The sequence below is a fragment of the Eleutherodactylus coqui genome, chromosome 4 (genome assembly GCF_035609145.1).
Source record: "Eleutherodactylus coqui strain aEleCoq1 chromosome 4, aEleCoq1.hap1, whole genome shotgun sequence".
Taxonomy (NCBI): domain Eukaryota; kingdom Metazoa; phylum Chordata; class Amphibia; order Anura; family Eleutherodactylidae; genus Eleutherodactylus; species Eleutherodactylus coqui.
In genome coordinates, this window is record NC_089840.1 from 216,510,618 (window position 1) to 216,534,619 (window position 24,002).

The 24,002-nt window shown below is 47.9% G+C and overlaps 1 protein-coding gene across 2 annotated transcripts; it reads right to left on the reverse strand.

Moving 5' to 3' along the window:
- Positions 1–5,227: 5,227 nt before the first annotated feature.
- Positions 5,228–23,917, reverse strand: LOC136626037 (anaphase-promoting complex subunit 16-like). 2 transcript variants are annotated; one of them, XM_066600747.1, is made up of 3 exons: positions 23,725–23,917; positions 8,640–8,714; positions 5,228–5,649 (listed from the first exon to the last, which is right to left on the reverse strand). In XM_066600747.1, the coding sequence occupies exons 1-3, from the start codon at positions 23,819–23,821 to the stop codon at positions 5,582–5,584; spliced, it is 240 nt and encodes a 79-aa protein (XP_066456844.1). In that variant the 5' UTR covers positions 23,822–23,917; the 3' UTR covers positions 5,228–5,581. The 2 variants fall into 2 exon arrangements, with proteins under 2 accessions (XP_066456844.1, XP_066456843.1); XM_066600746.1 differs by having other exon boundaries at positions 5,228–5,664.
- Positions 23,918–24,002: the final 85 nt, after the last annotated feature.

Sequence of the window (24,002 nt, forward strand, 5' to 3'; positions counted from 1 at the left end):
GTGTACATAGGAATGAAGACGTTCACCCCAAAATGGGTACCCCTGTTTGTCCCGTGTTCAGAAATATACCCATTGTGGCCCTAATCTACTTAAAGGAAACATAGCTAGGCCTATAATGGAAGGAGCACCTGTTGGATTTCAGGGTACAACTGAATAAATTCCAGGCCCCATTGCCCACTTGTAGAGACATTGAGCGGCCAAAACATTAGAGAACCCCCACAAATGACCCCATTTTGAAAACTAGACCCCTTAACGAATTTATCTAGGGGTGTACTGCGTATTTTGACCCCACGGTATTTGAATGAATTTAAGCAAAGCAGAAGGAAAAAATTACGATTTTCATTTTTTTGGCAATTTTGTCAATTTAAAAATGGTTTTTTTTTGTACAGTGTACATAGGAATGAAGACGGTCACCCCAAAATGGATACCCCCATTTGTCCCGTGTTCAGAAACATACCCATTGTGGCCCTAATCTACTTACAGGACACATGGCTAGGCCCATAATGGAGGGAATGCCCGCTGGATTTCAGGGTACAACTGAATAAATTCAAGGCTCCATTGCCCACTTATACGGAAAAAAAATTGACTTCCTAAAAATAATCCCCCCCGCCATCGCCATTTTTTTGGCACTCCCTAAATATTAGATAAAAGTAATAATATAAACTGCGTTTTATGTCCAAAGACAGGGGTAATTACGGTGGCTGGTTGGGATGGGCACATGGGGCAAGAAAACCGGGTATCCCCCCTTCTCTCTCGGGGGTATTTCGTGACCTCAGCGGCAGGGATAGGGGTGTAAAAAGTGGCGCTCTGTGAAGCTTCGTAAGCTTGCTGCGGTGCGGCGGTCTCACACAGAAGGTGCTCAATAAGCTGCTCCTGGAACTGCAGGTAGGCGAGCGTTCCCGGGGCTTCTTGTAAATTACGGATTACAGGTAGCGATCTGAATAACGCCGGGCTCTCACGGCCATATGCAGAATCCGCTTGCGGAGGCCCGCAGCGGATCCCAGCTGTGCGCCCGGACGTGACCCTGCGTATGGCTGCGTAATGTACTGCGCATAACTGCCTACTCACACAGGCGGTCATGCGCAGTACACCGTTTTTTGTTTATATTTCCCGTGCTGTTGCTTAGAGATGACCCGGGTACCCGCAGCCCGTACACAATGTATTTGCACATGGGCTGCGAGTATATCCGCGGTCATAGAGCACAATGGGCTCTAGGTCACGGATATCCACGGTAAAATATAGCATGCAGTGTTCTGTTTCTGCGAGTGGATTACGTAATTCCGACCCGCTAATTGGGGGGAATTGTGTAGTCCAATGCATGTGATTCCTCTCCAGTCATGCGTGACCGGCCTGTTATATCGCTAATTTATCACGTGACCGGGGACCGCTCAACGAGGCCTCCGATCACTGCTGCAAGCACTCAGCGACCAACGCAAGGAGATTTAAAATTTCCTGGGCTCCCCGGCTCCTGTGAATGTGTCCGGCATTTTGCCGGCGGGTGCATACCCAGTAGCCGGCAGGATCCATGGAGGATAATCGCATCTGGATTCAAATGCGGAAGCCTCCGAGAAGATGTTTCATCTCCTCTCACCGATCGCATTGGTGAGGGAAGATGAAACTTCCACTTTAAGAACTTTTACGTGATCGCCATTATGCATTGGATAACGGCGATCACGTGATCAGTAACCGCATACCGCAGCTCCCCGTGACATCTCCAGGCTCTTGGCTACGTTTGGTAGCCAGGAGCAGGGAGATTTTAAATTTCTGGGGCAATCTTTCACTTTTGCGCATGCATCCGCCATCATGCTGACGGGCGCATGCGCCGAAGCTGGGGTAAGGTCCGCGGATCAACATCCCACCAGGGAACAAATCCGGGGATCTTGGGTACGTAATTTCATCCCCCCTTACAGATATGATCCGTAAGCAGAGATGAAACTTTAACTTTATAAACTTTTAACTTTTTTTTAAAAACTTTTTAACGTTATATGATCACCGTTATACGATTGATAACGGTGATCATATGACTAGAAACCGCATACAGCGGTCCCCAGTCATATCTCCCTGCACTCGGCTATCTGTGACAGCCGGGTGCAGGGAGATTTTGAATTTGACGGGCTCACCGGCCTTCTGCGCATGCGCGCCACATCGGCGCGTGCGCAGAAGCCAGCGGAGGGTCCCGAGACTGACCGGAGGACATGGAGAAAGCAGGGTGAGTATTTTCACCTTCCCTCATGGATCCGATCCATGAGGGGAGGTGAAGCTTTTCTTTTTTTTACATCTTACTTCACTTTTCCGCGATCGCCGTTATCCATTGGATAATGGCGATCGCGGTACCGGGGACCGCTCACCGCGGTCCCCGCTGACATCTCCTGCCTCCCGACGACCTACAAGAGCCGGGAGCCAGGAGATTTTAAATTTCCCGGGCCGCCGGGGCATGCGGCTGACGTAAAGCCGCCTGGCGCGCATGCGCAGAAGGCCGGCTTCAGGGCCCGGAGGACCAGGAGAGCGGGGAGCAGTGCGGCGGACTCAGGTGAGTAATTTCAGCTGCCCTAATAGATCCGATCCATCAGGGCAGCTGAATCTTTAACTTTTTAAAAACTTTTTTTTAACTTTAATGCCGATCGCATTGCCGGGGGGGAGGGGGGTCCCTGCAGCCCGGGATGACAGCTCCATGCTGTCGGCTACCTGCGGACACCGACAGCATGGAGCTGTCACGTCCAGAGCCCGAGGGGCTTTATTCTCTGCAGGACACATGTTTTTACGTCCTCAGAGAATAAAGCCCACTTGGGCAGGACGTAAAAACACTATGGGCTGGTCGTTAAGGGGTTAAAATTAAAACCTGTCACACGTGAAGTGTGACGTGAAAAACATTTTCTTGTTATAATCTCACCTGTCAAGGGGTGGGATATATTAGCCCCTTAAGGACATGGCCTATTTGGGGTTTAGAGATGCAACGATTTTCTGGGGATTTTCGTTTCTGCTTTTCAAGAGACATAACTTTTTTTAATTTTTCCATCGACACGGCCAAATAAGGGCTTGTTTTTTGCATGGCGAACTGTAGTTTTTATTGGTATCTTTTTGGGTGCATATAATATATTGTAAAACTTTTATAATGTTTTTTGAGAGCAGGGAGAGAAAACATCAATTCTGCCATTCTTTTTTAATTCTCATCAAACAGCATAAATGACACAATATATATTTTTTGCGAAACAGTACGATTACAACAATACCGAAAACATAATTTTTTAATGTTTTCCACTTTTGCATAATAAAACCCTTTTTTGGAATTGATGATTATTTTTGCATAATTGCATTCAAAGTCGCATAACTTTTTTATTTTTCCATGGACGGAGCTCTGTGAGGGCTTGTTTTTTGCGTCACAAGCTGTAGTACTTTATATACCATTTTGGGGTACATATGGCTTTTTTGGAGGTAAAGGCCGCCTGCAGACAGGCGGAAATTCTGCGGCGGGATTTCTGCCGCTGGAAGCCTGCATAGGATTGCGTTAACAAACGCAATCCTATGCAGACGGCCGCAGTTAGGCTTTGTGAAATCTCGCGAGGCAAACAAACCGCGGCATGTTCTATTTCTGCGAGCCCCGCACAGAAACGTCACTCACCCGCTGCTGGCTCCGGTCTGCGCATGCGCCAGCTGCCGGTACATGAAAGATCCGGAGCTGCGGGGCATGGGTGAGTATGCGCTGCTCTCTGCAGGCACTCAGGTCGGGTCCCGCGGCGAGAATTCTCACTGCCGGATCTGATCCAGCCGTCTGCAGGCGACCAAAATAAATAAAATAAGCATTTTGCCTCCATTTTTTTTACCATTTTTTGCTGTGCAGGATAATTAGTGTGCTCAAATTGGTGCTCAAACAGGTCATTAAAGACACGAGGATACCACATTTGCGTTTTTTTTTCTATAGAAATAGGGAAAAATGAGCAAGAAAGGGTTTTCTTTCTTTCTGTATTTTTTTACACCATGTCTTTTGTTTTTTACACTGTTTATGTCCCTGAAGGGGACCTCATTCATAACAGCTATGATAGGGCATTGCAGGACTGCTATGGCTTTTCGCTGGTTTTAGCGAACATAGGCAATGGCAAAGCAGGATGCCTGTATCTGGCGTCCTGTTGCCACGACAACCCGACGGTCCTCGCAATTACATTGCGTGGGTCCAGTAATGTCCAGAGGCAGCGCACTCCCTCTGTGAACCCTTTAAACGCAGCGATCTACATAGATTGCAGCATGTAAAGGGTTAACAGCGGGGATCACTGTCCCAATGCACCCCCGCTGTTGCAGGCTATCAGTATAAGCCAGCTCCTGCTGCCAGATGGCGCAGGATTGTTTTAGATCCCGCGAGATCCACATGACGTAAGGTTATGTAATGTTGCCTTAAGTACCACCCTGCCATGACATAACTCTATGTCCTATGGCGGGAAGGGGTTAAAGGTGTTGTACCAGGATATAAAGTTATTCCCCTATCCACAATATATGATTGGTTAGGGTCCTAGTGGTTGGACCCTGACCAATCGCAAAAATGGGGGTCCCAATGGTCTCCACGTGAATGGAGCAAAGGACACACGAGCATGCCACAGCTACGTTTATTTCAATGACAGTGCCTGAAATTGTCGAGTATGAGCGCCAGAGATTGCTGAGCGCTGTCACTGAAGTTAATGGAGCTGCAGCACGCATCACACTCATCCTCACATCCAGCCATGAGGGGTCCATCGGAACACCCATTATTGTAATCGGTGGTCGGATCATAATGTTATTCCCTATCCTGTAGGCAGGGGAATAACTTTATATCTTGGTACAACCCTTTAAGCATCAAGTGAAGAGTCAGCTCTTGGTGTGTTGGAAGCAGGTAAAATGGGCAAGTGTAGGAAACTGAGTAACTTTGGCGAAATAGTAATGACTAGACGACTGGAACAGAGCCCTCCAGAATACCAGGGAGGGCGGTTCCCAAGATGCAATGGTTAGTACCTACCAAAAGCGGTTCGAAGAAGGACAACTGGTGACAGGGTCATGGGCACCATAGGCTCATGTATGCATGTTGAGAGAGACTTTTGTTAAATGTAAATGAGCAAATTAAAGAAGTATAGGGATCATCGCACTGTAAGAGGTCATTAGATACCTCTACACCCTGGACAGTGGATTTCTAAATTACACTTTAGTTTTTTCTTGCTGGCACAACATTACATCTTTCCTCACAATTAAAACACTAATAAAAATGTAACTACAAAACTCATCTTTATTTTAGAAAATAAAAACATTTAGCAAAAATGTAACATTATACACAAGTTTTCACTGTATACAAATCTGAAAACAATCGTCCCTGTTCATTCCCAGTGAAGGTACAATGGTAAACGGCTTTATGGGTCGGGATAGTCACAAATGGTAGAAGACTTCAACGTGTAGCGATTTGTAGACTCATTCTATGGAGCGGCAACGACTGCAGTATAAGATGCTGGTTTTAGAAGAACAACTGAAGACATGGTAGAGGATGTTGAGCCCTGGTAGTACCTTCTCATGCTTGCACATAACAGTTTAATCGTTTAGTATGGTCCGGCTCAGGGGTGGAAGTGGGCTAGGGGTCATCTGCTTCCAACTCTTCCACTAATCCGGCCAACTTCTCCATCCGGGATACTTGTTGATCTGAAAAGATTAGACCTAAACAAATGTTACTGCAATTAGAACAGGATTCTCTCCAGTCTCTCCAGGTTGCTCCATGATGTCGGGTAATCACTGAGAAGGATCATAAGAAATCACTGCTTTTGACAGGAACATAGTCTTATCACAGTGTACATTGACACTTACAAGGTGCTCTCAAGCTGGTGACAGACTGTCTGAGCAGTTAGAAGACTTAGAAGGTTCTTTAGGGATGCTTCTTTACCCAATTAGTGTAGGCACAGGTTAGACTGTTCATATCTGTGCAAGCGTCTTCGGCACACAGCTGACATAGATTCCCGAGCAGCCTGGCGGAAGCCCGGAGGACACCATGCTAGTCAACTGGGTCCTATGGACATCATTCATGTCAGTTAAGCATGGGGTCCAGCACTTCCAATGTTTAGCTCCTATGATGGAGCCAAACAATGGAAATAATAGTGCAAATGTGAATCCAGCCTAGTTTTTGGCTGTGGATGGAGGGTTTATTATACAATCAGGATCAAATATGGCTGGATATTCAGAGGAAGTGGATAGTTTGATTGAGAAAAGAGGTCCATCCAAGTGTAAAATACCCCATTTTTAATTTTGCATAAAATGCCTTTATCAAAAATACAAATAGTGGGTGCCTTACTTGACTTATGGTCAGTAAATTACGGTGTAGCATAAGCAGAGGCAGTGAACGATAGCAAAGTACAACTCAAATGGTGCATTTCCTTGAAAGCCAACAAAATCTTGGAGATTTTCTACAGTATAATTGGCTGTGAAAATCAAGACTTCTAGACCAGCTTTTCTCAACTCCAGTCCTCAGAGACCCCCGACAGGTCATATAGGGGGGTCCCTGAGGACTAGAGTTGAGAAACACTGTTCTAGACCAGTCAACGCTTTGATGGGCTGCGCCAGCTGTCTTGGCAATGCTGATTGGAGGACCGTCTCTGACTGATGCATATCCCAAGATATGGTGCATATTTCAAAATGTTGGTGCAGAAAATGAACATGCCATGGGGTGGAGGGGGAAGGGGAAGGAAATATCATACTGCAAATGTGCTGATAATGTAAGCCTTTAAAAAGCTAAGTTGATATTTCTGTTGCCAAATTTTGTGCCTTCTGAAGTGTCTCTCGTTTTGATTGGAAAAATAGCTCTGCATACAACGCTGTTTTTATAGTCAGAATTAGTGATGAAGGCTCCAAATGTAGCCCAACCTTTGCAGAAGTCCTTACCACCTCATGACATTAGCACAGTCTAGTCTTATAGTTTTCTTAAATCATAAGTCATAGGAGTACAAAAGTAACCAGTCATTTGTAGTAACTCATACCTCTTGTTATAGTTGTATATCTCAAGATCTGTAAGTTATAGCATTAACCTCTTCAGTGGCACGCCCGGAAATTTTCCAGGACTAGCTGCGCTGCCCATAGTGACATAGCCCAGAAGATTTCCTGGCTATGTTTCACTATAGGACCATGCAGAACACAATGCCATAAGCTGTGGCATTGTGCTCTGCCTGCATAGTCCCACAAAGAACCAGTGCAGGACTTTAAAAAAAAGAAGCGGGAAGATATAACCGATCTACCGGCAACTTTCCGATTCTTCCCTGCACTGTTTACATCTGGCCACGGAAACCATCGGCTTTTCAGACGCCGGCTGATGGTCCGCGTGCAGGGAGAGCTGGTGACCAACTGTCAGATGATAGCCGGGCACCAGCTCTTACAGCAGAGAACAAAGAAAACCTCCAATCTCCGCTGTTTAACCCTTTACATACTGCAATCTCTGTGACCGCAGCATGTAAAGTGCTGACAGCTGAGAACGGAGAAAACCTCTGATCTCCGCTGTTTAACCCTTTAACATGTTGTGGTCTGTGCGACTGCAGCATGTAAAGGGCTGACAGAAGCAGAGGGCTCCCTCTGTCACCATTGGACAGCTCCCCCTGCCACGTGGACCATCGGCTCGTCAGAAGCCGGCCAATGGTCTCCATGGCAGGGAGAGCTGGTGATCGGCTGTCAAATGAAAGCCGTGTCACCATCAGAACCCTCGCAATGTGATCAGGCGGTTCTGAAGGGTCTCAGTTGCATCCGGAGGCTTGAATATAGCCTCCGGGTTTGCCAGCTAAATTAGGCTATGGCGCTAAGACTCTGAGCTTCATAGCCTGTCTAATACCCTACTATGCCTCAGCATTCCAGAGTATTAGAAGAATAAAAAAAAGGATTATGCAAGTTCCCTAAAAAAGACAAAAATGTAAAAAAAATGAAAAAGTTAAAAAATTATAAAAAAAACAACAATAAAAATGCCAAAACCCCACCATTCTCCCTTTAGGGCTTATTTAGACGGGCATATATCGGTCAGGTTTTCACGCCCGGCTGATATACGCTGCCCCTTTCTGCAAGGGGAGGAGCTAGTGCATTGAACTCCCGCCCCCTCTCTGCCTCTTGCTACTGTTTGCAATGGAGGGTTGGGTCAGGGGCGGAGCTATGTTCCATCCTGTTATGCCCCCTCCATTGCAAGCAATGGCGAGGGTCAGAGAGGGGACGGGATCTCAGTTCACCAGCTCCCCGTCCCATCTCACCTGTTTCTGGGCTGGTGCACTGAGCTGATTTCTGCAGGAAGCAGACAGCTCCATAATCACTGCAGTGGCAGGGCTCGGTATTGCATCAAATTTTCCATTCATTTCAATGACTGCAATGCCAGGGCTGGCCACCGCACTGAGAAGGAAGCTGTCTGCTTCCTGCAGATTTAAACTTAGTGCATTGGCCCTACAAACAGCTGATCGGTGGGGTTCCTGGTAACGGACTTCCACCAAGCTACTATTGATGATCTATCTTCAGGATAGGTCACCAATAGTTTACAAACTCTTTAATTCACTTCCCTCAGCCATAAAACAGGCATGCATTACTTAATACAGTTTGATAGAAGAGAAATCTGTAGGATGAGTTTCTGTTTGCTGGTGTAGACTGGATTATGGTCATGATTTGCACTCGTTACTTACCATGTTTCACCTGCTTCAGCGCTGATGCGACTTGATAACTGAACACGGATTCACAAAGGAATCCCTCTGAGCCATCTGCAAACAGAAGGATAGAAAAACGCATGAGCAACGTTCTTGACCAGACTGCACTATTGTATGTCCTGCCTACAAGTTGTAGAACATCTACTGACACTGGCCAGGATTCCAATCATTTCCACCTACTTTTACTGACATGTGCACGTTATGGCCCCCCGTGCACGCTTATGGACTACTAGCGCCAAACACATGTCTAGGTTAAATGGCCGTTGATGAAACTGTCCCGCATCTGCAGGCGCGTGTAGTGTGTGTTTGCGATAGAAACATTACATTGTGAGCGTTACCGGCGACCATGACAGATATTAGGGACAACAATCTCTGTACATTGCTGCAGAATATGTTGGAGCTATAGAGGTAACAAGAAAATGAAGACCAGCACAAGTAACCATTTCTCCGCATTCACATGGGCGCTTGCGTATTTCGGTCTGTAAATACGCTGTTGCCTTGCGCTTTGCGGCGTATTGGTATTCTTTTACTTCACATAAATATGCAGCGTATTTCCGCATGTAATAGAAACGTGCGAAATCTTCTTGATTTTGTGGGTAAATACGTAGCGATTACGCAGGTTTCCTGTGTATTTTGTGTGCATTTGCGCATGCACATTGATTTCAATAGGCTTCTACAGTGCGTAATAGACGCTAAGATACCGTGCTTCCTTAAAAAGAAGACCCTGTCTTATATTAACCCCTTAAGGACACGGCCTATTTTGGGCTTAAGGATGCAGCTATTTTTGGCAGGGTTTTATATCCATTTTTCAAAAGCCACTTTTTGTCGCCACGGCCATATAAGGGCTTATTTTTTGCATGGCGAACTATAGTTTTTATCGGTGCCATTTTTTTTTACTCTAAATCATCACTGTTATCTATTGGATAACAGTGATCACGTCCCCGGTGACATCTCTCTGCACATGTTACCCAGGAGCAGAGGGATTTAAAATTTCCCGGGGCACGAGCCCCTCTGCGCAGAAGGATACTTCAGGTCCCAGAAGATTGGGACATCGCGGAGGACCCGAGTGAGTATTTTCACCTCTCCTTATGGATCCGATCCATGAGAGGAGATGGAACAAACTTCTTTCCAACCTTTTAAAACTTTTTCGTGATCGCCGCTTTCCATTGAATAGTGGCAATCACGTGCACAGGGGACCGGTCACCTCGGTCTCCAGTGACATCTCCTGGTTCCCGGCTACCTTCAGGAGTCGGCATCCAGGAGACTTTAAATTTGCCGGGGCTCCTGGCCTTCTGCGCATGCGCATGACGTCATACATCTGGCACACATATGCAGAAGAGCGGTGACGGGTCCCAGAGAACCAATTCCCCGTGGGAGACCACGGACAAGGCGGGTGAGTAATCTCAGCTGCCCTGATGGATCCGATCCATCAGGGCAGCTGAATCTTAATCTTTTTTTAACTATTTATTCATTTAATTGCGATCGGTGCTATACACCGGATCACATTGCCGGGAGGGGGGGGGGGGGCAATAGGGCTTTAATTCTAAGAGGATGCATGTTTTTATGTCCTCCAGGATTAAAGCCCGCTTAGCTAGGACGTAAAAAGGCAATGGGGCCGTCACTAAGAGGTTAAAGTTGAAAGTGTAAATTGTTACAGATGCCCATAATCCCACTGACAGATGATGTCACAGGAAATCAGGTGACCGCTGCAGCCAATGAGAAGCTGCAGTGTCACCATCCATTCTCCTGGCATCGGCGCTCAGACCCTGATAGCCGCGATGCCAGGAGTTCAAGAACATGATGCTGCATTTATCATTGGCTACAGAGGTCATGTGACTTCCTATGCCCCTCCCCCTGAGTCTGCAGCAGGCTGCAGTGCTGAGTCCTGGGGTACGCGTGTATCTCTGTATATTATTTTCACACAGGGCGTCCTACTGAAAAGGGGTTGTCCGGTAACCGGAGAGTCCTTAAACATAGACATATACCTTATATTTACCATCTACAATGCAGTAACAATAAAGCAATATGACCGTTGTTCTCAAACAGCTGAGCGATCTCTCCGAATATAAGTGCGAGATTTACTAAACTGAATAAGGCAAAATTCTGGCTCAATCTTAGGCTGAAGCGGTGCGCCCCCTGTGTACGTATGATGTAACTACACGCTATGCCTCACACTCACTCATCATCACCATAGCATCTGCAGGGTGGTCCACGGAAAAGAAGGACGGCAGCCCACACTGTCTATAAGAAAGTCTATCAATGTTGTCCATAGCAACCAATCACAGCGCAGCTTTCATTTCTTATACTGCTGAGGTAAATGAAAGCTGCGCTGTGATTGGTTGCTATGGCAACAAAGATTTTCTTTTAGACAGCTTTGATGAGAGTGTGGTGACGGGCTAATATTCCGTGGCCCATCCTGTACAAGAAGCTTCATTAGAATATTGCTTACTGGGAAATATTGTAATTAGATGCGCCAAGAATATAACAAAAGTCTGGAAGCTGCTGAACAGTTCCGCCCGTGGCTACAGAAATATGGCGGAGGGGGCATGCAGAGGGACCTCCATGTTGGTTCACCCCGAGTACTTTGTGGATTAGGAACAGAGGACGCCTTTACATTATAACTATTATTCCTAAGGGCTCGTGTCCTCGGGTGGTCTTTCACCGCCTATTACACATGCGTTGCACGGCCACGTAAAGCGTGCTGAATGGAGCTAATGAGAGTAAATGGACCTTCATTAGTCCTTGCACATGAGCGTATAGACACTGCATGTAGATACCAGCGAGAACTAGATCGCAGCATGCTCTATTCTCCGGCGTACCACGCAGAGTGAGCCGTATACGTTTGTATAAGCAGTGTATGCAAACCTGTCCATACACAATACATTATGTACGGGCGGCGATTCATACGCAACGCAGATACGACACAGCGGGGGATTAAAAAAAAGACAGCCACACTGCGCATGACCGCGGCCGTGAGATACGCAGATATGCGCAGTACACTCGCTGCCCGTACGCGGTATCACAAACACTGGTAAAACGCTGCGAGGGCACCTGTGGACATGAGCCCTAAGGCCGCTGAGTAATTCTCCTGAGCATGGAGATATGTATATAGATTGCAGTCGCCGTCGGGACGGGCTTCCCAATAATACACCATATCCCTGCAGCACATCATATATTCTGTCACACAAGTACCACGTCCGCTGCCGGATATCCATACTAATAGTATACATGCTAAAGTAAGGCCCAATGTCCACAGGCGGATTCGATTTGTGGAACCAGCGCTGGAGAACCGCAAATCAAGCCGTCCATAGGGATGCATGGATGTCCGCAAAGCAATGACAAGCATGCAGATGTGATTTTTCCCACACACCGCATACAGGGCTCAGGCAGGCAGATCAGCCGGAAGGTCAGTTTCTTACTTTGATATCTGATGTTCAAAGCAGCTTTCAAAGATGGCGCCGTTGTGCTGACTTCCCACAATGCCCTGCGCTCTCCCCCCTCTGTGTGCGAGCTCCCAATGACTGGCCTCGCTCAGCTCCCGTCCTGGCCACGCCCACCTCTAGTGAACTCATTTAAGTCTCTTCCTGCCCAGGCCCCGCCCCCTCTAAGTCCCTCCACAGGACAGCATGTTCTCCTGCTGTACAGTGTACTTAGAGGGGGCGGGGTCAGGAGAGACTGTCTATACTCACAGGATAAAATCCTGAACGACGAGAGTTCAGTGTAAACAGCAGCCGTTCAGTACTGAACGTCCGCTGTGCAAAGTGAATGGAGAGGGGCGGGGAGAGAAATCTCCTGCAGCCGCCCCACTGTGAAACAAGGATACCCGCTTGACAGGCACCTCCCCCCCGACCGTGACAAGTTATGGTGACAGCCCCCTCCCACCGTGCAACAAGTTATAGCAATAGCCCCTTCCCCCCTGCGACAAGTTATGGTGAGAACACCCCTCCGCCTCTCCCAGTGCGACAAGTTATAGCGACAGCTCCCCTCCTCCCGACAAGTTATGGTGACAGCCCCCCTCCCGTGCGACAAGTTACGGAGACAGTCCTCCCGCGCGACAAGTACACTGACAGCCCCCTTTCCCCCCACATGACAAGTAACACTGACAGCCCCCCCTCTTCCCCGCGGCGACAAGTTGTCAGCACCCCAACTCCCGCGGCGACTAGTTGTCAGCACCCGAACCCCCGCGGCGACAAGATGTCAGCACCCAAACCCCGCGGCGACAAGATGTCAGCACCCAAACCCCATGGCGACAAGTTGTCAGCACCCCAACCCCTGCGGCAACTAGTTGTCAGCACCCCAACCCTCGAGGCAACTAGTTGTCAGCATCCCAACCCCCGCGGCGACAAGTTATCAGCACCCCAACCCCCGCGGCGACTGGTTGTCAGCCCTCCAACTCCCGCGGCGACTAGTTGTCAGCACCCCAACCCCCGCGGCAACAAGATGTCAGCACCCAAACCCCCATGGCGATAAGTTTTCAGCACCCCAAACCCCACAGCGACTAGTTGTCAGCATCCCAACCCCCGCGGCAACTAGTTGTCAGCACCCCAACCCCCGCGTCGACAAGTTGTCAGCCTCCCAACTCCCGCGGCGACTAGTTGTCAACACCCCAACCCCCGCGGCAACAAGATGTCAGCACCCAAACCCCCATGGCGATAAGTTGTCAGCACCCCAAACCGACTAGTTGTCAGCATCCCAACCCCCGCGGCAACTAGTTGTCAGCACCCCAACCCCTGTGTCTACAAGTTGTCAGCCCCCCAACTCCCGCGGCGACTAGTTGTCAGCACCCCAACCCCCGCGGCAACAAGATGTCAGCACCCAAACCCCCACGGCGACTAGTTGTCAGCACCCCAACCCCCGAGGCAACTAGTTGTCAGCATCCCAACCCCCGCGGCAACTAGTTGTCAGCACCCCAACCCCCGCGTCGACAAGTTGTCAGCCTCCCAACTCCGGCGGCGACAAGATGTCAGCACCCAAACCCCATGGCGACAAGTTGTCAGCACCCCAACCCCTGCGGCGACTAGCTGTCAGCACCCAAACCCCTGAGGCAACTAGTTGTCAGCACCCCAACCCCCGCGGCGACTAGTTGTCAGCACCCTAACTCCTGCGGCGACTAGTTGTCAGCTTTTAACCCGCGCGGGGACTAGTTGTCACCCCCCAACTCCTGCGTCCACTATTTGTCACCACCCCAACTCCTGTGTCGAAAAGTTGTCAGCACCTGAACCCCCGCGGCGACAAGTTGTCAGCACCCCAACTCTTGCGGCAACTAGTTGTCAGCACCCCAACCCCCGCGTCGACAAGTTGTCAGCACCCTAACCCTCACAGCAACTAGTTGTCCGCACCTCAACCATTCAAAATAGTCATGGCTCTCCTCCCTGCACAAACAGGATTACACTGAGATGAGACACATCTGTATAGATAACACAGGACCACTATTCACAATACTCACAGCTCACCTCCTCTCCTCCCTGCACATACAGGATTACAGTGAGAGGTGACACCTATTTGTAGAGAACACAGGACCCACCATTAACAATAGTCACAGCTCACCTCTCCTCTCCTCCCTGCACAGACAGGATTACACTGAGAGGTGGCACCTATATATAGATAACACAGGACCACCATTCACAATAGTCACAGCTCACCTCCTCTCCTCCCTGCACAGACAGGATTATACTGAGAGGTGACACCTATATATAGATAACACAGGACCACCATTCACAATAGTCACAGCTCACCTCTCCTCTCCCTGCACAGACAGGATTATACTGAGAGGTGACACCTATATATAGATAACACAGGACCACCATTCACAATAGTCACAGCTCACCTCTCCTCTCCCTGCACAGACAGGATTACACTGAGAGGTGGCACCTACATATAGATAACACAGGACCACCATTCACAATAGTCACAGCTCACCTCCTCTCCTCCCTGCACAGGCAGGATTATAGTGGGTGGGTTGGTGGCTCGCTGGGCAGGTCGGTGGCAGGGGCAGTTATACAACCCACTCCCCTCCCCCCCTGCAATAAGTTATGGCAGCCCCCTCCCCCACTCCCATGAGAGAAGTTATGACAGCCCCCGCTCCCAGTAGTAATACTTACCCTTCAGCTGATGACCGGTGGACACTCCTGTCCGTCTCTAGTACGGACTGCGCATGCGCGAATAATCTGACGCGTGTTCCTGAGCCGGCAGGCGCTGCTGCGCATGCGCAAAAAAACAGGCGCGCACCCCTGGCCCGAGGACGTGTGTTTACGGCCCGACAAGAGGAGAAGACTGAAGATAGGGAGCACTCCTGTAGGTAAGTATATATCTTCTGTATGGCTGATTTACAAAGCACAAAGTATATTACAAAGTGCTTTGTAATGGCCATACAGAAGTGCATACATACATTTGTCAGGGCCAGACAACGCCATAAAGTGCGGTGGAGCGGAGTGCACATCATAAGCTAGGCCTCCACAAACGGGCAGACACCTGAGGGCAGACGTCGTTGCCGCACGTATGTGATTATTAGGCTAGCAGGGGTACCAGCGTTGCCCCGGATTAAGGGTGGGTTCACACAGGGCGGATTCCCGTCGGAAATCTCGCGGTTTGGCCACAGCAAAAACCGCGAGATTTCCGCCGGGAGAACCGCCGCGGTTTAAGCTGCGGCGGCTTTGAAGCAGCTCGGCGGCATGCTTTTCCGTTGCGGCTGGTGCTCCCATAAAGGGAGAGCGCGGCCGCGGTTTCAACCGGATTTACTGCAGCGGATTAGCCGTCCCGTGTGGACGAGGTTTCTGAGAAATCTCATCCACATGGCTGGCTAATCCCGAGATTAGCGGCCGCGGGCGGATCTGCTGCGGCAAATCCGCCCTGTGTGAACCCAGCCTAAAACTTGAATGAATGCCACATTAACATGGATTGAGATTTTAAAGAAAATCTGGGTTTCCCATAGCAACCAATCACAACGCAGCTTTTATTTTACCTCAGTAGTATAAGAAATACCAACCAATCACAGCGCAGCTTTTATTTTACCTCAGTAGTATAATATATACCAACCAATCACAGCACAGCTTTTACTTTACGTCAGTAGTATAATACATACCAACCAATCACAGCACAGCTTTTACTTTACGTCAGTAGTATAATACATACCAACCAATCACAGCACAGCTTTTATTTTACGTCAGTAGTATAATACATACCAACCAATCACAGCACAGCTTTTACTTTACGTCAGTAGTATAATACATACCAACCAATCACAGCACAGCTTTTACTTTACGTCAGTAGTATAATACATACCAACCAATCACAGCACAGCTTTTACTTTACGTCAGTAGTATAATACATACCAACCAATCACAGCACAGCTTTTATTTTACGTCAGTAGTATAATACATACCAACCAATCACAGCACAGCTTTTATTTTACCCTAGCTGTGTAAGAAATGATTTTGACAATTGTATTTCCCATCCATTTTTTGCTCTTCCTGTAATTCGCCTCACAAGGACAAGTCAATCACAGAACATGGCCGTTACTTACTGAGTGAGGAGTGCATATAGACAAGTCAGCTCTAGCGCATCTGATGACCAGAGCATTTGTAATGACCATCAATAAGGCTCAAGGGCAAACACTGAGGCCCAATGTCCCCAACCGAAAGATACACAAAGGGAAACATGGCCGTCCGCAATGAAATAAAGCATGTGGATTTGATTTGCGGACCTTTCGGTCTAGAAACAAGTTGCAGCATGCTCCATTTCAGTGCGGATCCCTCATGGACGACTTCCATTGCAGTCAATGGAAGCAGTCTGACCCGCGGCCCACGCGTATCTAACTGTGCCGCCGGGCAGCGGATCCCGCGGGAAAGCAGGAGACTTGAAAAAAATCCTCCACTGCGCATGTACGGCGGCACGCCAGCCGGCACTGCCGCACACATACGTAGTGAAGAAAATAGAAGACCCGGACGGGTAAGCAGTGTCCTCGGCCACGGACAGAGTGGGAATCCACTGCGGGCTACTGCCACGGAATCCGACCCGCCCGTGGACATGAGACCTTATGGTAGGTGGTGTACATTTTCTCATGGGCACCTATGCGCCGCGCTCACATGTATACAGGCCACAAAACCTTTATATCCTAGCAAAAGATGACAAGACCAGAAACGTACAGAACTGCGCTGACAGCAGATCGCGGCTACATTCCTTTCACTATTTCATAAAAAACACAAATTCCACGCAGATGGAAATATGCTATAGCCCCCCCTTGGCTCATGTGCTGGGATAGCGCTGCCGCCGCACACGGCTGGGGTCAGGGGTTGGCCACGGCAGTCATGTGTGTATATGAAAATGTCACCCCAGCAGCATGTCAACAAAAGCCAGCGAAGAAGCCTGGAGCAGTGGAGAAGACTAACCACTTTACCCCTCATCCGCTCCATCCATGGCAGGGCGGCTGTCTCTGACAGCTGACACCCGCCTGTAACAGCCGCCATCAGCGTTCACATTGATCGCAGCTGTTAATCCTTTAAATCGATCTGACAGCGGCATTTAAATGCCCCAATCGGCATTTAGTGGTCCAAAACAGCCCCCTCGCGATGAGATTGCAAGGTGCGGTTTGGTTGTCATGACACCCTGGGCCTCCTGAAGATTCCCAAGGCTACCATGAAGAGACTGACTGTCAGCATACAGCATAATGCAATACTATGGTACTGCATTACACAGTATGGCCTCATGCCCATGGCCGGGTCCATTTCCACCTGTGAAATATCGCAGCAGAATCAGACCTGGCGTCCCCCAGACACCCTATAGCAGTGATGACGAACCTTTTAGAGACCGAGTGCCCAAACTGAAACCCAAAACCCACTTATTTATCGCCCCAGCGGTAATAGTGACTGCGCACAGCGACCTCAGTGTTCATAGTGACATCCCACAGCGGATTTATTTAGCTTCACAATACATTATATGGTGCATTAAAGAGAACCATAAAAAACTACAATTCGCCCCACAAGAAGCAACAAGCCCTCAGACAGCTGCGTTATCGGAAAAATAAAACGGTTCGGATTTTCTGAATGTGGGGAAGAGAAACGAATCTTATATAAAACCGCCTGCAGGCTTTTCTTGCACCGCACTTTGACCCCTTTGTGTGACCTTGGGTGGATGATTTTGGTGTCATTAGATTTGTGACATCGTCACCACCGCCGTAAAATCATGAAATTAGAGTTTGATGCATTGAGTGACTCTCAGGCCGGGTCAAAGATCTTATGTTAAGTCTAGCGGCGCTGTTGTGCTTCACCCATTGATTATGAGCGCTATAACCAGCGATAAGGTATTGCTGTACAGAAGTCATGCAATGCCTTACCATAGCAATCACTGCTGCTATGGAGCAGGTCCGCTTCAGGGCTTATTCACGCCTGTCCGATATACGGTGTCCCTTTCTGCAGGTGGAGGAGGTGGGCTGGTCCAGGAGCAGTGCACTGAGCTCCCGCCCCATCTCTGCCCCTCGCCACTATATGCAAGCGGAGGGGGCAGGATGAGGCGGAACTTATCTCTGCCATCCCCACCCTCCTGCCCCTCCCATTGTAAACAGTGGTGAAGGGCGTAGAGGGGGCATGAGCTCAGTGCACTGCTCCCGGCCCGCCTCCTCCCCCTGCAGAAAGGGACACCGTATATTGGGCGGGTGTAAAAACCAGGACAATATACGGACGTCTGAATAAGCCCTCAGGGAAATAAACAGTGTAAATAAACTAAAGAAATAATGTAAAGAAATAAAATAAAATACCTTGGTTTTTTACTTGTTTACCGCTATTTGCAAGAAAAAAAATTACTAATTTCAGAAAAACCTCACATATGTGGTATCATTGTGTCCGTAATGAGCACACGAATTATCCTGCGCAGCAAATATCTCCTAAAAAGAGCAATAAAGGCAATCCAAAGAGCCATATGTACCCCGAAATGGTACAAATAAAAACTACAGTTCGTGACGCAAAAAACAAGCCCTGACAAAGCTCTGTCCATGAAAAAATCAAAAACGTTATGTGACTTTGAATGTGATGAAGTGGAAAAACCTAAAAAAAATTATGTTTTTGGCATTGTTGTAAACGTATCGAACCGCAGAAAAAATGAATTGCGTCATTTATACTGTTAGGCCTCATGTCCACGCGCTTAGAATCCGCAGCGTTTCTCCCGCACGCGGATCCGCGCCTCATAGGGATGCATTGCACACCCGCAGGTAGTTAAATACCTTTGGATGTCATTTCCCGCGTCAGGCGCGGATCCGCGTGCGGGAAACAAAATGGACATGCTCCATTTTCGTGCGGGTCTCCCGCGGGGACGGCTCCCGCAGGCTTCTATTGAGGCCTATCGAAGCTGTCCGGATCCGCAGGAGACCCGTACCAGAATTAAACTCACCTGCTCCGGACGATGCGGTTCTTCCCTTCTTCGCGGCCGGATCTTCTTTCTTTGGCCCGGCAGATGTGCCCGGCACGCCGCCGGCGTGTCGAGCACATCCGCCGGGTCGGAGAATGAAGATCCGTCCGCGAAGGAAGGAAGATCCGCATCCTCCGGAGCAGGTGAGTTTATTCTGATTTTTAGGCATCATGTGCGCGAGGCAGGAGGGACCCGCTGCGGGATTCTACATGAAGAATCCGCGGCGGGCCTGATTTTCCCCGTGGACATGAGGCCTTAGATTGTCGCTGTAAAAAAAAAAAAAAATTAAAAACAATGGCAGAGTTAATTAATAAAAACTATAGTTGACCACGCAAAACATAAGACCTTATACGACTGTCGACTGGAAAATTAAAAGTTGTGGCTCTTGAAAACTGTAAATGAAAATCCCTCAGAAATCGTTGCGTTCTTAAGCCCAAAATAGGCCATGTCCATAAGGAGTTAACCGCTTAACATCACAGGACCACAGATCGCGGTATGATGTAATGCTATACATTAGATCATACTGTAGGAGCGATCAACGCATCACAAGTTGTTGTCCCCTCTGGGGACTAACAAAAAAGGTAAAATTGCATTTTTACTGATTATTAAATTAAAAAAGCTAATAAAAGTAAAACAAAACCCTTTTGCCATATTTATAATAAAGGGATCTAAATAGTAATACAAAAATACATATTTAGTATCGCAGCGTCCGTAAAAGTCTGATCTATCAAAGTAATGCATTATTTACCCTGCATGGCGAACATCATCAGAACTAGAGATGAGCGAGCCTACTCGGCCAAGCCCCTTTTTTGCCTGAGTACCGCGATTTTCGAGTACTTCCGTACTCGGGCGAAAAGATACGGGGGGCGCCGTGGGTGAGTGGGGGGTTGCAGCGGGGAGTGGGGGGGAGAGGGAGAGAGAGAGGGCTCCCCCCTGTTCCCCGCTGCTACCCCCGCTCCGCCACGCCGCCCCCCCCCGAATCTTTTCACCCGAGTACAGAAGTACTCGAAAATCGCGGTGCTCGATTGAGTAATTACTCGAAACGAGTAGGTTCGCTCATCTCAGAACATAAAAATAAAGAACACCAGAATTGTGCTTTTTTGGTCACCCCTATATCCAAGAAAAAATGTAATAAAAAATGATCAAAAAGCCGTATGTACGCCAGAATGGTAGCAATGGAAACAATGGGGCGTCCCGCACAAAATGAGATGTCGTACAACTATGTCGAAAAAATGAAAAAGTTATAGTCGTCAGACGATGGAAGCAGGAAATAATTTTTAAAAATTACATATCTTCGAAAAACAAAAAAAGGAGTACAGCCCCAAAAAAACCTATATAACTTTGGTATTATAAGTATTCGTACTGACCCATAGAATAAAGTGATCAGGTCATTCTTGTTGCAGTCTGTACGCCGTAAAAACAAGACACACCCAAGATGGTGGAATTTAGTTTTTTTCCCATTTCACTCCACTGAGAAGTTTTTCCTTACATTATATAGTACATTATATAGTACCACTGAAAAACACAACTCGGCCCGCAAAATACAAGCCCTCATAGAGCGACGTCGATGAATAAATGAAGGAGTTATGATTTTTTTAAAAGGGGAGAGGAAAAAGCGAAAATGGAAAAACAAGGGCCGTGTCATTAAGGGGTTAAAACACATATATACCGAGCAAAAAATATATAACCATCACTTGCATCATATATACACTTCTGTACATCCCATATGCCCCCTGTATATACAGATAACGACAGTTATCACACATTTTATATATAATGTGAGCCCTCACTGACCGACTCTGAGGCTGACTTCACACTGCGCTCGTCAACGTGCGATTTCACCGCGGATGCGAGGCGTCTTTTGTATTAAAAACATCTGGCATCACTTCGGAGAAGTAGCGATCCTCCGCCGCGGCTGATCACGGAGTTTCTCCCATTGTTCTCATTGGTGAGACGCCTCATTGCATCGCGTGCATCTAGCACATGGAGCGATGCTGCCGCCGGCCCCACTGTCAACAATGGCCGCTGCGATGTGAAGGCGCGCCCAAAGACGGTACGTGTCGCGATTCTTTTCCTGTATCGCTTTGTGGTGCAATGTGGGTAAACAATCTCTCATGCGTATGACCCCGTTCAAAAGAATGGGGATCATATTCACATCCCGCAAGGCACAAGACTCGTGGGAGAATCTTGCCCGTGTGAAGCCGGCCTGACTCATCACTAATTCCCTAAGGCCGCTCTCACGCACGCATTAGCACATCATGGCGTTTTACTGCGATTTCGTGCGGCCTTTTCTAAGGCATTCCACTATTTGTCAGCGTTTTTTGAAGCGCCCCACTATGGGTGATGAGGTGCGTTAAAAAGTGCTAAAATGCACGAAAATAGAGCAGACAGCGCTTGAAAATCACAGCGTTAGACATGCTGCGTCCGAGCGCTAGTCGGCAGAACATCACTGAAATCAATGGAGGCGCTGTGCCGCGATTAAGCATCGCAGTAAATAGCGGGCTGTGTGAGAGCGGCCTTACTCCCCATGAAGGACAAACATGACATTTGGCGCAAATGTTCCTTAGATCCTAAGTAGGAAAAGTAACGGGTCACAACTGGATCATACAATTCTAGCCAAGGAAGCACGCGGTCACCTCCACGCGGTGTTTCCTGGGTAACGTGAAGAACCAGGCAAAGTGGGGAACATACTATAATCCTCGGTTCCTGTTCTCTGTACCAAACTAACTGGGGCGAAGCCGAGTATATCAGCCAGTATATATATAGATATATATATATATATATATATATACACACAACACCCGTATGCGCATAGCGCTCACACCATACATACAGCACCATCATCCACCGGCCATACACGCCTTCTACACAGGAATATGGGGTCGGACACATATACTCTATCATATATATATATACAGAACAGAGATCAGAAGGCAGCGCCCCAGAGTGGGGGGGGGGGGGATTTATATTTACCAATTTAATAAATATAATATTTTTATCTCACCCTGCGGTAGCCGGGTTTCCCTGGGGAGCGCCGGTGGGTCAAAGATCCAGGCCGGCAGGAAGAACCAGATAATCGGGTGGTTGAGGTGATAGATATGCTGGTCGCCGGTCCTTACGACATCACATCATGGAGAGCAACGGAGGGAAATTAGAATATATAAGTATAAACCGGAGAGAGATAGACAATAGCAGAAACTAAATAAAAATCCCCAGCGAGCGGTCCGGACCATGCGGAAGGGGCGGGCCCAGGGGATTATACAACGCTTCTTTAGATGAGGGGTGCACTCGGTGTGAGGCACCCTGTGAAGTAGGTCCGGCACATTTATATGTCTGTTGGAGTCCGTTCACTGCAGCGCTGGGAATATTTATATAGAACACACATATACAAACGTTATACAACATCCAGAGCATCATATACAGACAGTATGCACACAAGGTATAATGTGCATTCACAGCATGCACACGGTGTATTATTTAGGCCGCCTGCAGACGGCTGGGTCGGAGAATTCTCGCAGCAGGATCCGACCCGCGCCCCGGCAGTGAGCAGTGCGGCTCACCTTCTTCCGCGTCTTCTCCTCTCTGTGATGTGCAGGCTGCCACCCAGCGGGCACATGCGCAGAGCGGAGGCGGCGTGCCAGGGGTGACATCTCTGTGTGGGCCTCTGTGAGACCCGCACAGAAATAGAACATGTCATGATTTGTTTACCGCGTGTGATTTCACACGGACAAATCACGGCCGTCTGCATAGGATTGCGTTTTGCAAAGCAATCCTATGCAGGCGGGCACGGGCGGAAATTCTGCGAGAAATCCCGCCGTGGAATTTCCGCCCGTGTGCACGGGACCATAGTCATATACAATGTATACCAACTATACAGTGTAGTATACAGGCATATCTATATACAGTGTACTACATATAGAATATACACACTATGCCCACAGTGTATTATACTACCATATACACACACTGCACACTGTAGTATACAGCCATATATACACACTATACATACCGGTAGTATACAGCCATATAGACACACTATACATAGCATACAGCCATATACACACACATACATAGTATACAGCATATATACACACACTACACATAGCATACAGCCATATATACATACATACATAGTATACAGCCATATATACACACTATACATAGTATACAGCATATATACACGCACTATACATAGTATACAGGCATATCTATATACAGTGTACTACATATAGAATATACACACTATGCCCACAGTGTATTATACTACCATATATACACACACTGCACACTGTAGTATACAGCCATATATACACACTATACATACCGGTAGTATATAGCCATATACACACACACATACATAGTATACAGCCATATACACACATACAGACTATACAGCCATATATACACACTATACATACCAGTAGTATACAGCCATATACACACACACATACATAGTATACAGCATATATACACACACTATACATACTATACATAGTATACAGCATATATACACACTATACATACCAGTAGTATACAGCCATATACACACACATACATAGTATACAGCATATATACACACACACTATACATACTATACATAGTATACAGCATATTAACACATACATAGTATACAGCAAATATACACACATATGAGCAGACTACATACACCAGACGTGCAGCAGAGTGAAGCTTCTCTCCTTCGGCAGTAGGAGCTCCGAGGCTCCGCAGAGCCGCTCACCATGATGTAATCCTGCGGAGGGCATATTAACTTTTTCTTCCCCAGTTCTGCCTAAACTCAGCAATTCAAGCAACCTTAGGGTTAGGGTTTAGGCTTGGGCTTAGTTGCCGACCCTCCTACGGCCGTGGTGCTGCTTGTTTAACTACCTGGCCACACGTGCACATCTCCAAAGGGGGTGTGTCTCCAACAACCAATCAGGTCGCTGG